The sequence below is a fragment of the Antedon mediterranea genome, chromosome 9, assembly GCF_964355755.1.
Source record: "Antedon mediterranea chromosome 9, ecAntMedi1.1, whole genome shotgun sequence".
NCBI lineage: Eukaryota > Metazoa > Echinodermata > Crinoidea > Comatulida > Antedonidae > Antedon > Antedon mediterranea.
In genome coordinates, this window is record NC_092678.1 from 22657584 (window position 1) to 22672662 (window position 15079).

Consider the following 15079-nt stretch of genomic DNA (forward strand, 5'->3'; position numbering starts at 1 on the left):
GTATGAAATATAATTCATAAACATTAACTAATTGTGTTCAATTGAACATTAATTAATTTGGCTTAATGACTTAATTATAGTTATTTTAGTGGCTTGTATGGCTTACCGTCGATAAACAGTTGTCCATTTCTGAATACGGGCTTACGTTTTTCGGCATATGCCTGCGCCATAATTGTAGATAATTCTCTCTTTTTCTTCATGTCCGCGTCAGGTAAATCTTCAGTAGTAATAAATACGTTTTGTGATTTACTTTTTAATTTTACTTTTCCTAGTTTTAGGACTTGGTTTCTTTGTGGACGGTACAGAAATTTAGCTATTATATGCCTCGGTTTGTTATCTAAACGGCGTTTCCCGGTGCGATGGCAATTTTCAATTTCGATGTCCTCACGAGTCCGAGTTCTTCGCGTAGTACTTTTTGCAATAAGTCCTCGGTGTTTTCTGTAGCATTTTCTATAACTCCTCCAAACCTTAGATTAAAACTCCTACTGTATCTTTCTTGTTTTAGGATTGAATTTTCCATGTCCGCCATTTTATCCTGATAAGCCGCCATTTTGTTTTCATACTCCTCCATTTTCTTGATTTCATTTCCAATTTTTTTTATTTGTTCCTTCGTTTTGTTAGTTGAATCATGCGCATATTCCACACTTTTTTCTAGATCTTTGACAGTTGTTTCCAGTTTGGTAAGCCTTTTGTTGTAGTTTTTTTGATTTTCTAGGACTTTATCTAGTTTACCATTAAGTTGTTCTGATAGCCTACCTAGTTGATCGGCAAGCGTTTGAATTTCCCCCTGTCGATCGCCGGAGGCTTCGATTGGATCATCTGCTTCTGGACTTTCGGAGGGTCTAGCTTTTCTTGTTAAGTCAATTGATTTAGTATTTGCCCTAGTAGGCCTATTAGTCGCCATCATGCAGTCTTCATTTAGTTATTGTATACAACTTTTAAAAAATAGTAGAGTTTGTTGGCTATATATTACCTTTAGTCTGAATTTAAGATCTTTTTCCTTGCATGTAAAAGATAGGAATTAATATAAGAAATCATTGAAAAAGCAAAAGTATGTGTATGTATGAACAATTGTGACCTAAAATTACATGATACAGGCACCATGTGATGCTGTATTACCAAATATTCCTATGATACTTCGGAAATAGATAGTATGTGGAGATACAGCACTTGGAATTGGGTGAAGTGACACTGTAGTGTAAAATAGTCACAAAGAAAAGAAAAGATCAAACGCTTAAGGCTGCTACTCACTAGGACGATAACGATCGACGATGAATAGATAAACATTAATTTTTCTTACATAAAACAAAAGAAATGTAAAATTCATTTAGAACTATAGGACAACCATAAATTTCCGCTATCTTTGATAAAAATAAGATTTTTTAAATCCATTCAAATGACGTAATGATCAGTATAAGAACAATACAAACCGTTTTACCGTCACGATATTATTGTACTTACTAATCAAGACGTCATTTGATTGGACTTGCGAATATTATTCTTATCAAAGGCAGCATATATGATTATCCAGTTCTAGGATGAAAACATTTTAAATTTCTTTTGTTTTATATAACATGCGTATCTATGTATCGTCGATTGTCCTAGTGTAAATGGACCTTAATAACATACCGTAAAATCTCTATTTGAGATAGGCTTCTTTTCGAGATGGGCTGTAAATGTTGTGAATTGCTACTACAATAATAGGATTTTTGAAACATTAGCGGCCAATTTTACATAATAATAATATTTCTAAGCGCTTTACACACAAAAGTGATCCATAAAATATCTTTAAAAAACTAGACATGTAACTCGTCACTTTGACGAGTTTGGTTATCCGCCGCGCAAGTGGTGCAACATTAACATTAAGGGGATAGGTTGAGGACAAAAGGAAGTGTTCACGTTGGCATTATGACCTGAACTGAAGAATATGATATGTTGTTATTGCTGAATTTTATTATTTAAATTCATATATAGTATACACAGTATAATCTGTATCCATATCACATACAGTGTAGAATAGGTGAAATTACGGGACCCGCTATTTATTGCAATTTTTAACATGTTGACAGTTTTAAAATGAAACGCGAAGGTAGCAATTCCGAAAGGAAATTATCTCAGCAACAACGTACGTATTAGCGTGTAGGAGAAATTTGAATACGTGAAATATTGATGCGCGCTCTTTTAAATGTAATGAATTATGACGCAAAAGATGAAAATACGACCTTTTTTATTTAACTGGCCATATGATGACGTCACAACATCCGATTGGCAACATTTTTACATAATTTCGTATCTACAATCCAATAGCTTCCAGAAAAAGTTTTAATCGTGATTATCACATTTTATTTTTACGAGCTATAACAGATTAAAATTTACTGTAAAGATGAAATTGATGCCACACGTGATTTAAATTTTTAGGCATGATGACGTCAAAAAAATTAAAATATTTTTAACTCATGCGAAAGATAGTGGATTGACCTAGACAATATCAAAATCGGGGTGAAAATGGAAAACGGATAAGTGGAGATGCGCTCTATTCAATGTGATGAGCTATGACGAAAGATACAAAAATCCTAAATTTTATATTCGCGTGGCCATACGATGACGTCACAATGTCCGGTTAGCCATATTAATACCTGATCCCATATCTACAACTCATCTACTTCTAGAATATGTCATCCACAAAAATTTGACCGTCTAGTTTAGAAATTACGACTGTTTAAAAAAAGGCATATTTTAAACGAATTTTTTAACCTTTTCATAAAAAACGCGCGCAAATTGTCCAATTCGACGTGCTCGTATGACGTATGTTTAAGTCGAAATTGTTTAAAATTTGGTAAAAAATTACTAGAAAAGGCTGGAAAAACATAAATCACGCGAAAAAAATACGTTTTCAATGCTACGTGCACACCGCACACGTAAAAATGTGCGCACGCGTGGGAATTTTTGACATGCTTAAAACGACATGAAACGCGTAGAAAGTTGATTAGAAATTAATTTTGCGCATTTTGAAATTTTAAATGCGCGTGCGCGCGTAACTTTGTGTAAAACACGGAATTTTTTTTCAACAGAAAGTTAGCGCATGATATAAATTAAACTTTTGCAAAGTTTCAAGTTGAAATGTTATTTGGTTGTCGAGCTATGTTAAATACGACAAAATGGTTAAATCGCGCGTAAGTCACGTTGCGCAATTGTAAACTTCATGAAAAGCTTCGCTTGACGACGTTACGTAAATATCAATATGTTAAGATAGTTACCGAAATGTTATGTTTGCGAGTTTTAGAGAAAAGCGTTACACAAAAATCATACAGAATGATTTCGTACAATCACAAGAGGTTATCCTGCAACTTCGTTGCGGATAACCAATAAAAAAAATGAAGAAAAGCAGAGTAAGCATTTACACCTTCCGTTCTCCAGCGCCGGAACAGTATTCACAGGATCAAAACACCATTTTAAACTGTAAAATATATATCTGCATCACAAGTTATCTGGCATTAAATCACCTTGTTCTTTTGATTTACTATGGATATTTTTTTTAATGGGCTTCTTTAAAAGAAGTTTTTACAGAGTAATTGATTAATAAAGATATAACTGTATTAAATGACTTACCGTTCTTATCTAGTTCGAACATCTTAATGAATTCGTTTATGCTTTCTTCTGAGAGAATATTGTTATGTTCAAGATCTATGATCAAACTCCAGCTATCTTCATATCGTCTAAACATTGTTTCTTCATACATCTGACTTATCTCTTTTGTATTACTAGGTGACATACTGTTGCCAAGCTTCATTACCTTCTGTCTGTATTCACTAAATGCCACTCTTTCACCTGTTATTTGTCGTAACATTTTTAAGTCGCTATTTAGGTGTATTCGGTCCCAGACTCCACCTTGTTTTGTTACAGTTATGGTATCGTATATAAGATTGGGATTGTTGTGATTCAGTCCTTGATAAGTATACAACAAGTTTAACAATTCCATCATTGTAGAAGCTTTCTCTAGTTTTGATTTATCTGGCACCAAGTCTTCGTACAAAACTTTAATCATCTTGATTGAGCAATGTTGGTCAAACCAACTTGCCACAGTATTTTTTAGCAGTATGAACTTACGTTCTGTTAAGCCTGGAAAAGTAAATCAAGGCATAAAATGTACTCGCATTCACTAAAACAAGGCCATATACATGGCTGAAGTCGCGTGCTCAAGTTAAAAAGATTGTATTTGACATCGTTACGTCATATTTTGCTTAAATTTAGTACACAACGAGCCGCTAAGCTAAAATTCCAAATTTTAGATTTATTAATTGGACCATCGGTCTTCGAGATATGGACTACTGAATTGTTCGCATTTTGCACAAAAGGTTACGACCTCAATATTTCAACTACAAATTAATAAGTTATCATTGCATATGAAATCAGAAACAGAATCTAAAAATACAGTAATCTTAGTAATTTGATAGATAGAACAAGAACATTCATTTCTAACATACTTGAATTTAATCACTATAATAGGCCTTCATTTTTTTGTTGCCATATTTTTTAACGGGAAATACAATTTGGCATGCTATAACATACCCAACAATGTTTTCATATTTGTGAGAAAATGCTTTTCAAACTACTTCTCTACTGTGATAGTTTAATTTAATTTATTTTTAAAATGTGTTTTTTTTTAATGTTTTTTTTTAAACTATTATTTATTTATTTCATGTTGTTGTTCTATCTATCAACTGTATTAGATTAGCAATTATGGCGCGGAACAATTCAATTCTAGAGATTGTTTATTTATGAAATGAATGCTATGCACCCTATTTTGTCATTTTTCACTTCTAACGTTTTCAACAAAAGTTTATAAAAAAATAAGATTGTTTGGTATTTTTGGCCTATATTTGGTGACCTTTAACCCCAAAATAAAGCAATAATGGACATTTTATTTTTACTGCCTAATATGGTTAATAACAGATACAAATTTCATGCAATTTCAAATCCATTGTTTTTTTCTAGAAAAAAATAAAAGCAAATTTATCAAAACTGTTGTTTTTACTCATTTCAAATGAAATTTCATGGTTCTTCCAGTTTCCATGGTTAGAAGACACTATTAGAATTTACCAAATATAACATTATTAGTGGATTTATATAGTTTAAGATGTCTTCTTCCTAATACAATATTAAAAAGTTTGGATTGCCACATTTGACCATTTTGGACTTTTGGCACACTTTGAATTGATTCTGGCCCACTGTGACACATTAGCCCCTTTCTCACAGAGCTGTGTGCCAGGAATGTTGCGGGAATATACCATTACCATGCCGGTATGGTTTTCTGTGACATGACCTGCTTTAGACCAAGTAATATTACTAGGGATATTCCCCGCAATGCGAGACGGGCATCCTGCGGGAACGCCGTTATATTTAATTCTTCGTCGGGGCTTTGACACCTTGCGCGGTCAAGTGTATCACTTTGGCGCCGATTCAATTCAATTGACAATAATAATGTCGAACTGGAGGGATAATGAGATAAGAGAGCTCCTTAAAATAAGGGGACAAGAAGAAATTTGTAGACAAATGGATGGAACAATAAGGTCGGGAGCTGTTTACGTTAATATTGTTTGCAAGCTGGCTGTGGTTGGCGTAAAACGGACAAAAACAAGTCGTAAGCAAGCTGAAAACGTTAGGCCAGGTACCATGTCATTAAAAAACAAAAACAACAGGTCTGGGGAGCAAAGGCATACTTGGCCATATTATGATTTAATAACAATAATGGACGCCCTGAGCAATAACGAAAGAGACAAAAATCCTATATTTTACATTCGTGTGGCCATACGATGACGTCATAACTTCCGAGAGGAAAAAATTCTGCATGAATTTATATCTACAATTTATCTTCTTGCATAATAAGTTAAAACAAATTGGGGTCACCTTTGATCCTGACGAGCTATAATAGATTCAAAATAGGCATAATTTTCTTCGTCGGGGCTTTGACACCTTGCGCGGTCAAGTGTATCACTTTGGCGCCGATTCAATTCAATTGACAATAATAATGTCGAACTGGAGGGATAATGAGATAAGAGAGCTCCTTAAAATAAGGGGACAAGAAGAAATTTGTAGACAAATGGATGGAACAATAAGGTCGGGAGCTGTTTACGTTAATATTGTTTGCAAGCTGGCTGTGGTTGGCGTAAAACGGACAAAAACAAGTCGTAAGCAAGCTGAAAACGTTAGGCCAGGTACCATGTCATTAAAAAACAAAAACAACAGGTCTGGGGAGCAAAGGCATACTTGGCCATATTATGATTTAATAACAATAATGGACGCCCTCAATAATTATTTTGTCAGACTTTTTATTGGCCGAATATGCCCGACTCCTTTCTCACAGAAAGCCAGTATATACCGGTTATATTTCCGGCACGATAGTCCGATGAGAATGGGTATATGCCGGTAACGATACCGGCACGACGCCAGCATCATACCGGTATATTGCAGGCACGTCTGTGAGAAAGGGGCTATACCTAACAGAAAACCATACCGGCATGGTAATATAATATTCCCCGTATATTCCCTGCACACAGTTCTGTGACGAATATAATGACAAAATAATAATTATATAACTAAAAAGGTGCTCCTAACAAAGTGATTAATGTCGGCATTTATAATAAGAAACAATATTTTTGATGATTAAAAACCTTAAAGTGGCCTACCTGATGCTTCCTCCATTAGCCCCGGCTCTTGTTCAATTACACGACGTTTAAAATGTAGAATATTATTGATATTGTGAATTTTACTTCAAGAATTACCGTTGAGACAAAAAACTATTCTGAATTTTATTCAGGGTACCGAATATGTTGACGTCGAGCAGAAGAATGTTGAGGACCTGTAGTAAGCATTTTTGAAGACACACGTCACAATAACCATTGAGGTTCACTATACTATATCTATGCAATAACGCAAGTCATGTGTGACCGTCGTGGAGCCAAGAAGTACGTTATGGGCGGCCATTAGGGCCAAAATAGACAAACGTTGCCGTACGAACAATTCCGCTCCCATAAGGCAAACTAATGGCGTTAAAGACTTAATTCCTCGAGTGACAAACAAATATTGCCGTACGGACACACAAACACACAGCCATATGAACAAATTGCCGTATGGTTAAATTGGCGTAAGGACAAACATTGGCGTAAGGACAAAAATTGGCGTAAGGAAAAAAATTGCCGAAAGTACAAAATTGCCGAAAGGACAAAATTGCCGAAAGGACAAAAATTGGCGTAAGGACATATAAAATATAAACGTTGAGGGCAGCATAGTATTTTAAAACCACGTGACTGAAACCACTCTGTGTCCAGTCCTGTTGGTAAATAAAAACATAATCATGGAAGGCTTGTTTATCTTTTAAATCTGAGTGTAACTCAATTATGATTTTTAATATTATAGTGAAATTCGATCAATCAATCAATCCGCCGTTTTCTCACAAATACAGTATAAAATTCAAAAGATAAATGCTGAGTAAACGGGACCAGTAGCCTGGGTGCAGTACAAATTTTGCGGGAAAAAAGTATAGGAAAATTTTTTGGGGGGTTTTCTGATAGAGTATAGCCTACCATATAGAATGTCAGAAAAAAAATCCCCATCCCAGGGTCTTTGGCAAAATTTTGTACGGCACTTTTAAATTTTGGCCTAGCCTATATAACACACACAAATGCCTATTAACACACACAAATACCTATATATAGGGGATAGGGAAAACCAACCACGTTTTTTTTTACTTGGAGTTGTGTTATGATGATTAAAATTAGCTGAGGCTTACTTTAATAACTACTTCTCATAGTAGTTGATAAATCGAGTCGATAACAATGACATCATCATGGCAGAATCCAATATGGCGTCCAATTTGGCGGGAAAAACAGGGTATTGCTAACTTCCCGCAAACCAGTAGAAGAAAAGCAGGAAAACTACAGATTGTCATTGGATTTTGAAAGTGAACGCCTGGATAAGGTAGTCAAAGCTTCGGAAAACCTGAACAAATTTATCAAAGAATCAAACAAGAAAATGGCTGAAGTGGATGAAAATTACAAAAGAATAAAAAGTTTAGAGAATGAAGTACTTAGCCTAGAAAGATATACTAGGTCCTTCAACCTAAGGTTTGGTGGCATAGCCGAAAACCCAGAGGAGGTATGTACAATTACTATTGATAAAATAATTTCCTCCCACTTCAAAAAACGGGTACCCATTGAAAATGCCCATCGAATAGGAAGAAAAGGACCCAAGCCAAGGCATATCATTGTGCGATTTCAAGCCCGACCAGATCGGACAGATATTCTAAAGATGGCTAGGAGTTGCCTTAAGGATAGCGATATTTTTGTCACTGATGATCTACCATATAAAGACTTAAACTCAAAAAAGCAATTTAAGGGTATTATGAAAACTGCTTATGAAAAAGGGGATCGTGTATTATTCAAGAAAGGGAGTCTATACATTAATGGAAAACTTTACAAGGAATAAACATTGAATAAAGAGAAAAGAATATTTTGGATTTTGTATTGGGGGTGATTCTTTCCTTCTCATCCTGATGGACGGAAGTTTGTTCTAATCTAAACATCTTATAATATGATGAGGCTTTATATTATTGTTGTTAAATGTCTTTTTTGCTTGTGTTTTTTTTATCAATTTTCCTAATGTATTAACCTTAGTCATAAAACATACTGTAAACTGTCGTTTGTGCACGCAGTCAGGTCTAACTTATTTCAGAATATTTTCATATGAAGTGGAGTCACTTTTTATTGGTAGATGTTAAGTAACATTAAATGTATGTCTGCCAATTGCAGAGGCGCGCCTAGGCGATAAGAAAAAACGAAATGACGTTTTTAATTATTTGAGGGAGAAACACTTATCAATATACTGTTTACAAGACGTTCATTGGTTAGAATCACAAACAACGCAAATAGAATCCGAGTGGGGACACAAATGTTTTATTAGCTATGGAAAATCAAATTCTAGGGGAGTCGCTATTCTGCTAAATAACAATTTCGAATACTCCATAAATGATGTTAAAAAAGATAACTATGGTAATTGGATCGCGATCAACATTAGAGTGAGAGATATTGACTTAATAATAATGAATGTTTACGGACCTAATAAAGGTTATCCTTCTTTCTATCAGGAAGTTAAAAAAGTGATCGAATTATTCACTAGCCCTTATATTCTGATTTGCGGTGACTGGAATCTAGTTCAAATGAAAATCTAGACCTATTTAACTATCGACATGTAAATAATCCTAAAGCTAAAACAATTGTACAACAAATTATGCTAGACTTGGATCTATGTGACGTATGGAGAAAAAAAACCCAAACGAGAAGCGTGTTACAACCGTTAATGTAGAAAACGCCAGCTAATGTCGAAACAACCGTTAATGTAGAACAACCCACCGCTTATGTAGTAAAACCTCCAGCTTATGTAGAAACACCAACAGATTATGTAGTAAATAAAAATCAACACCAGCTAATGTAGAAACAGTCAACAGCTTATGTAGTAACGAAAATTGCCTCCCAGCTTATGTAGTTACTATCGCCAGCTAATGTAGAAAATGTTATATATTTTACAAAAATGTCTCATTTATGTGCAAATGCATCGATCTTGACTTAGCTATCAGTCTTTCCACCTCTCGTAATTAGCAACCAACTTTCTAAAACGACCACATATCGTAACCAACCATCTCTGTTAAGGGACCGCTTCTCATAATCGACCACCTCTCGTAAGGGATCACCTCCTCTCATAAGGGACCACTTCTCATAATCGACCACCTCTCTCATAAGCGACCACCTCTCGTAAATAACCACCTCTTTTAAGGGACCACGACCTCTTTCTCTCTTTTAAAGGACCACCTCTCTTAACGTCCCCACCTCTCGTAAGTGACAACCTCTTTTAAAGGACCACCACCTCTATTAAGGGACCGCTTCTTATTGACCACTTCCGAGAGGTGGTCGATTATGATAAATGGTCCCTTAAAAGAGACGGTGGTCGTTCAATAGAGGTGACGGGAGATAGTCGATTATGAGAAGCGGTCCTTTAATAGAGAGAAAGAGGTCGTGGTCCCTTAAAAGAGGTGGTCATTTACGAGAGGTGTGGTCGTTAAGAGAGGTGGTCGCTTACGAGAGGTGGAAAGACTGATAGCTAAGTAAAGATCGATGCTTGCACATGAATTATAGACATTTTTGTAAAATATATAACATTTTCTACATTAGCTGGCGATAGTAACTACATAAGCTGGGGGGAAATTTTCGTTACTACATAAGCTGTTGACTGTTTCTACATTAGCTGGTGTTGATTTTTATTTACTACATAATCTGTTGGTGTTTCTACATAAGCTCGAGGTTTTACTAAGCGGTGGGTTGTTCTACATTAACGGTTGTTTCGACATTAGCTGGCGTTTTCTACATTATAGCGGTTGTAACAAAGCGCTATACGTGGCGATCAAAAAATCCTTTTAAACAAGCAAGGCTTGATTACTTTTTGACCTCAAACAATTTATTGCACCTAGTGTCAAATGCAAACATCCTACCAAGTTATAAGTCTGATCACTCAATAGTGACAATAACACTTGATTTAAAAAGTATAGAAAGAGGAAAGGGGTTTTGGAAATTTAATAATTCACTTCTCCATGACCAAGATTATGTTACACTCATAAATGAAATTATAGAAAATACGATTAAAAGCTATACCAACACCACACCTAAAGACCGAAAGAATAATAAGTTAAATCTAACTATAAATGACCAACTATTTTTTGAGGTGTTGCTTTGCAATATTCGTGGAGGTACAATAAAATATAGTTCAAGAAAAAATAAAGCCATTCGTAATGTGGAAAAAGAATTAATTAATAACATAGAAGAGATGGAAAACGATCTCGCACAACAAACATTAGATATTACAGTCACAGAACACAGACTAAAAGAAATTGAACAAAAAAAAAAGCACGCCTAGAAGACATTCGAAACGAAAAGCTAAAGATGGCATTTATTAGATCTCGTGCTAAGTGGATAGAAGAGGCTGAAAAGCCAACCAAATTTTTCTTAGGTCTCGAGAAAACTAACTTTACGAACAAATTAATAGACGAATTAATAGATGAAGAAAAAAAACTATATTGGACAATAAACTTATAATAAAGGAAGTTGAGCATTTTACAGTTCTTTATATAAAAAAAAGATATAGAGCAAATAGATTTAAACGTATTAATAAACAACCAGAACTTCGAAAAAGTTTCAGAAGAAGAATCTCAAAAGCTCGAGAGTGAATTGACCTTAGCTGAGCTTACAAATGCACTCAATAAAATGAAAAACAACAAATCACCTGGAACAGACGGCTTTACGTCTGAATTTTTAAAGATTTTTTGGGGGAAACTGGGTGCTCTACTTCTTCGTTCTTTGAAATATGGCTTTAAAACTTGTAACCTTTCAGTCAATCAAAAACAGGGAGCAATCACTCTAATCCCAAAGGCGAATAAATCAAGAAAAGATTTAAAAAATTGGCGTCCTATATCTTTATTAAATGTTGCTTACAAAATTGCTTCATCGGCCATAGCAGATAGGCTAAAATCTGTCCTTCCAAATATCATTAGAGAGTTTACGAAACACGACGGTAGCTAGGACGACAACAGATTACCATGCGCGCTGACGCGTGAAATGCTGGTTGACGTCCCAGTTTAAAAAGTTCGTTTACGCGATACGCGATGGGACGACGACGTCGCGTCACGCTCGGCTTGATATGTTTGTAAACAATCATCATGGCTTTCGTACAAGATGCATTAAATATCGCACTTTATGAAGATATAATTGACCCTGAGGAATATTTGCTTTTATATAATCTTAATAAAACAAATAATTTAAATGTTCAGTACAATGATTACAATAAATTTAATCTGGAATCTTACAATGACGACGAATGTAATGCGTTTTTCAGGTAAGTCCAGGGGGTAAGTCACCCACAAGCCAATCATTCATCATGAACTAAGACTTAGTTAGGCAGTAGGGTAGGCTTTAGAGAAAGTAGTATTGTCTGGCATAATTATGAGCTAATCTTTTTGGCTAATTTATTGTCACCAAGTTGTTTTAATAAATTGTTGGTCTGTCTATAATACAGTATTTTTAATATTATTATAGGCCTAGGCGCAGCCTAGGCCTCTCCTATTCATGATTTATAGCCAATATAGGCTACTTATTTATACTACTAGGGCTAGGCTAGGTATTCAACTTAGTTTAGTTACAGCACATGCTTTCAATTTTATTTAAAGATTTCGAAAAGAAGACATTTATCGACTGCAGAGAGCTCTACAGATAGAGGATGATGTTAAATGTGTTAACGGTCTTAAAGTTACTGGCATCGAAACTTTGTGCATTTTGCTGAAAAGGTTTGCATATCCATGCAAGTACATTGATATGGTGCCAATGTTTGCCAGGCCCATTCCCCAACTCTGCATGATAACGAATATGGCTCCGAATTACATATATAACGGATTCGAGCATCTGTTTAGCAATTGTTTTCGACAGCCTTGGCTATCACCTGGCAATATGGAACGTTTTTCTGCTGCAATCTATGATTCTGGTGCTGCGATTGACAATTGTTGGGGGTTCGTGGATGGGACGGTGCGTTCAATTTGTAGGCCTGGTGAACACCAAAGAATTGTATATAATGGCCATAAGCGTGTACATTCATTAAAATTTCAGTCAGTTGTCACGCCCATGGACTAATCGCAAACCTGTTCGGACCAATAGAGGGATGTCGCCATGATGCCTTCATGTTAAGAGAATCCAACTTATTACAACAGTTAGAACGTTATGCACGTTTTGTTTAATTCTGTATATCTATATATAAATTTACGTAAGGGCAAAATTTGGTAAATCGCGCCTTACTTTTAGAATTTTTACTCGATGGTATATAAAGTTGGTTCGTACTTTCGGTACTGATTTTAACCACCTGATGTAACCCTGTTTACTAATTAAATTAAGTTAGATAATTAGTTATTGACGATTAAAACGAATTTAGGTTCAACGATTTGTTATCCGATCGTGGTATACACTGTCTAATGGATGTCAATTTGAAAAATACCCGCCACAAAAATGCGAGGAGGCTTCGCATTTTCCTATCTCCTCCTACGATAATTGTTTTTAATAGCTGAAAACCGGTTGAACAGCTCGAGTACAGTATCATAATGTTGAAGACAGGCCGATTTTCTTTAATAAATACTATTTTGATAGATTTAATATACGTTTATGCAAATGTATTGATTTGAAATGAATGGAACATTCCAATCTCTGTTCCACAAGTGCCTATTCCCTCAGGCGTCGTAAAGGCAAGTACTGTATACCCATAACAGAAATTCGATCCATTTTTTTTCAATCTGTGCTGCAGAGGTTAGATATAGATTTGTTTTTAACGGATAATGAGCTAGCGTTTTCAGTCGCCGTATATTATGTACAAATCTTTATTATTGCAGTTAAACCACCCACGTGACATCATCACCCTTCCCTCACTGGCATGAGTAGCGTTGTAAAGCCAGATAGGCCTACGGTGCATCACATGCCCTAAACGCAGAACAACTTTGGTGGGTAGGGTTAGGAACCAACTTAAGTATGAATTGACTCTAAGAAACAATTGAAAACCATTAGGCCTACTAATTAAGTTGAGTTAGATAATTTAATATTATTGACGATTAAATCGAATTTATGATTTGCCACGAATAGGGGTGGTTTTCACAAATTGTTTTACATTATATAAACATATTATGCACGTCGTAGTGATGTATCGTTACATGTACTATACTATTTCAATCGACTAGGACGGTGATAGTTTCAACAAAGTATTACATCGCAATGTTTTACTGTGTTTAGTGGTATATTATTTGTAAAACATGAAAACAATTAATATTTCGTTACTACATGGATAAAGAATATATTAAAAAATTGTTCCTCTTTGCACCCATCCTCTTTCCCATCCCTCAACCCTAATGTTACATACAAAACACAAATTAAGTTTCTATAAATTTGACTTAAACAATTGGTCTCATTTTGTGACAAGTTTCTCTTTCGAAAGTAATTCCCAGGGTGCTAATTTTAGTTCAGTACATAAATCACAGTGTCTATTTATTCGTTCCTGTAAACGACATGTATTATTGTCCTGCGGTACGTACATTTGAAATCGCCAGTTTTTTAACGCTAAAATTACTATGTATTCGAGAACCATCTGTGGGCACGACCTAGATGGTACGCGAGCGAAGCGAGCGTACCATCTAGTTTTGTATAATGTATTTAACTACTCAGTTCGCAATTCAGTTTATACTGCCATGAATTGTTTTATGTATACTTGATGAATAAAAGATACCGAAATATAAATGCCGTACGGCTAAATGGAGATCCTCTCTGCATTTATGGAGACCCGGCTTATCCCCTTCGTGTCCATTTACAGGCTCCTTTTAAAGGAAACTTGACACAAGGTCAACAGGATTTTAACAGATCCATGAGCCAGGCTAGGGTGTCTGTTGAATGGCTATTCAGAGATATCATAGAAAATTGGAAATTTGTGGACTTCAAGAAAACCCAAAAAATAGGCTTAAGTGCAATTGGGAAGATCTATGTAGTTTGTTGTCTGTTAACAAATGCTCACACGTGTCTTTATGGCAATATTACATCCAAAACCTTTAAATTAGATCCGCCTGCCCTTGAGGAATATTTCCGATAAATTATACAGGCAATACAAGTAATTATAAAATAAATCATTTTACACCTTTTTAAAAGTTAATAATTTTAATACAGTAATACATTGGATCATATTTATACAATCAGATTGATACACGTAAGTTAGGTATACTGTAAAGTCTCAGGGCAATTTTATTTATAGTAGTACTGTAAATGAACTCAACTGTTTAAACTTTATATTGAACATTAAAATATATTAATGTTACTACAGAATACATAAGCATATTTACTTTAAAATTTGTTGATATTGCATTGTTTTTAATATTGCACAATTATTAATTACCTTATATGTACACTTTAAAGGACTTAGCAAGTAATCTTTTAATGGTTTTAAGTTAGATGGGAGACCA

General features: G+C 35.0%; 2 protein-coding genes and 1 pseudogene across 2 annotated transcripts in view; 2 read left to right on the forward strand and 1 right to left on the reverse strand.

Annotated features, from left to right (window-relative positions):
- LOC140059445 (uncharacterized) overlaps window positions 1-15079 on the reverse strand; it is a 146610-nt gene that overhangs the window by 121666 nt on the left and 9865 nt on the right. The window lies entirely within an intron of this gene.
- On the forward strand, window positions 8032-8484 carry LOC140058326 (uncharacterized). The gene has a single exon (XM_072103889.1). The coding sequence runs from the start codon at window positions 8032-8034 to the stop codon at window positions 8482-8484; it is 453 nt and encodes a 150-aa protein (XP_071959990.1).
- Window positions 11762-14945, forward strand: LOC140058327 (uncharacterized; annotated as a pseudogene).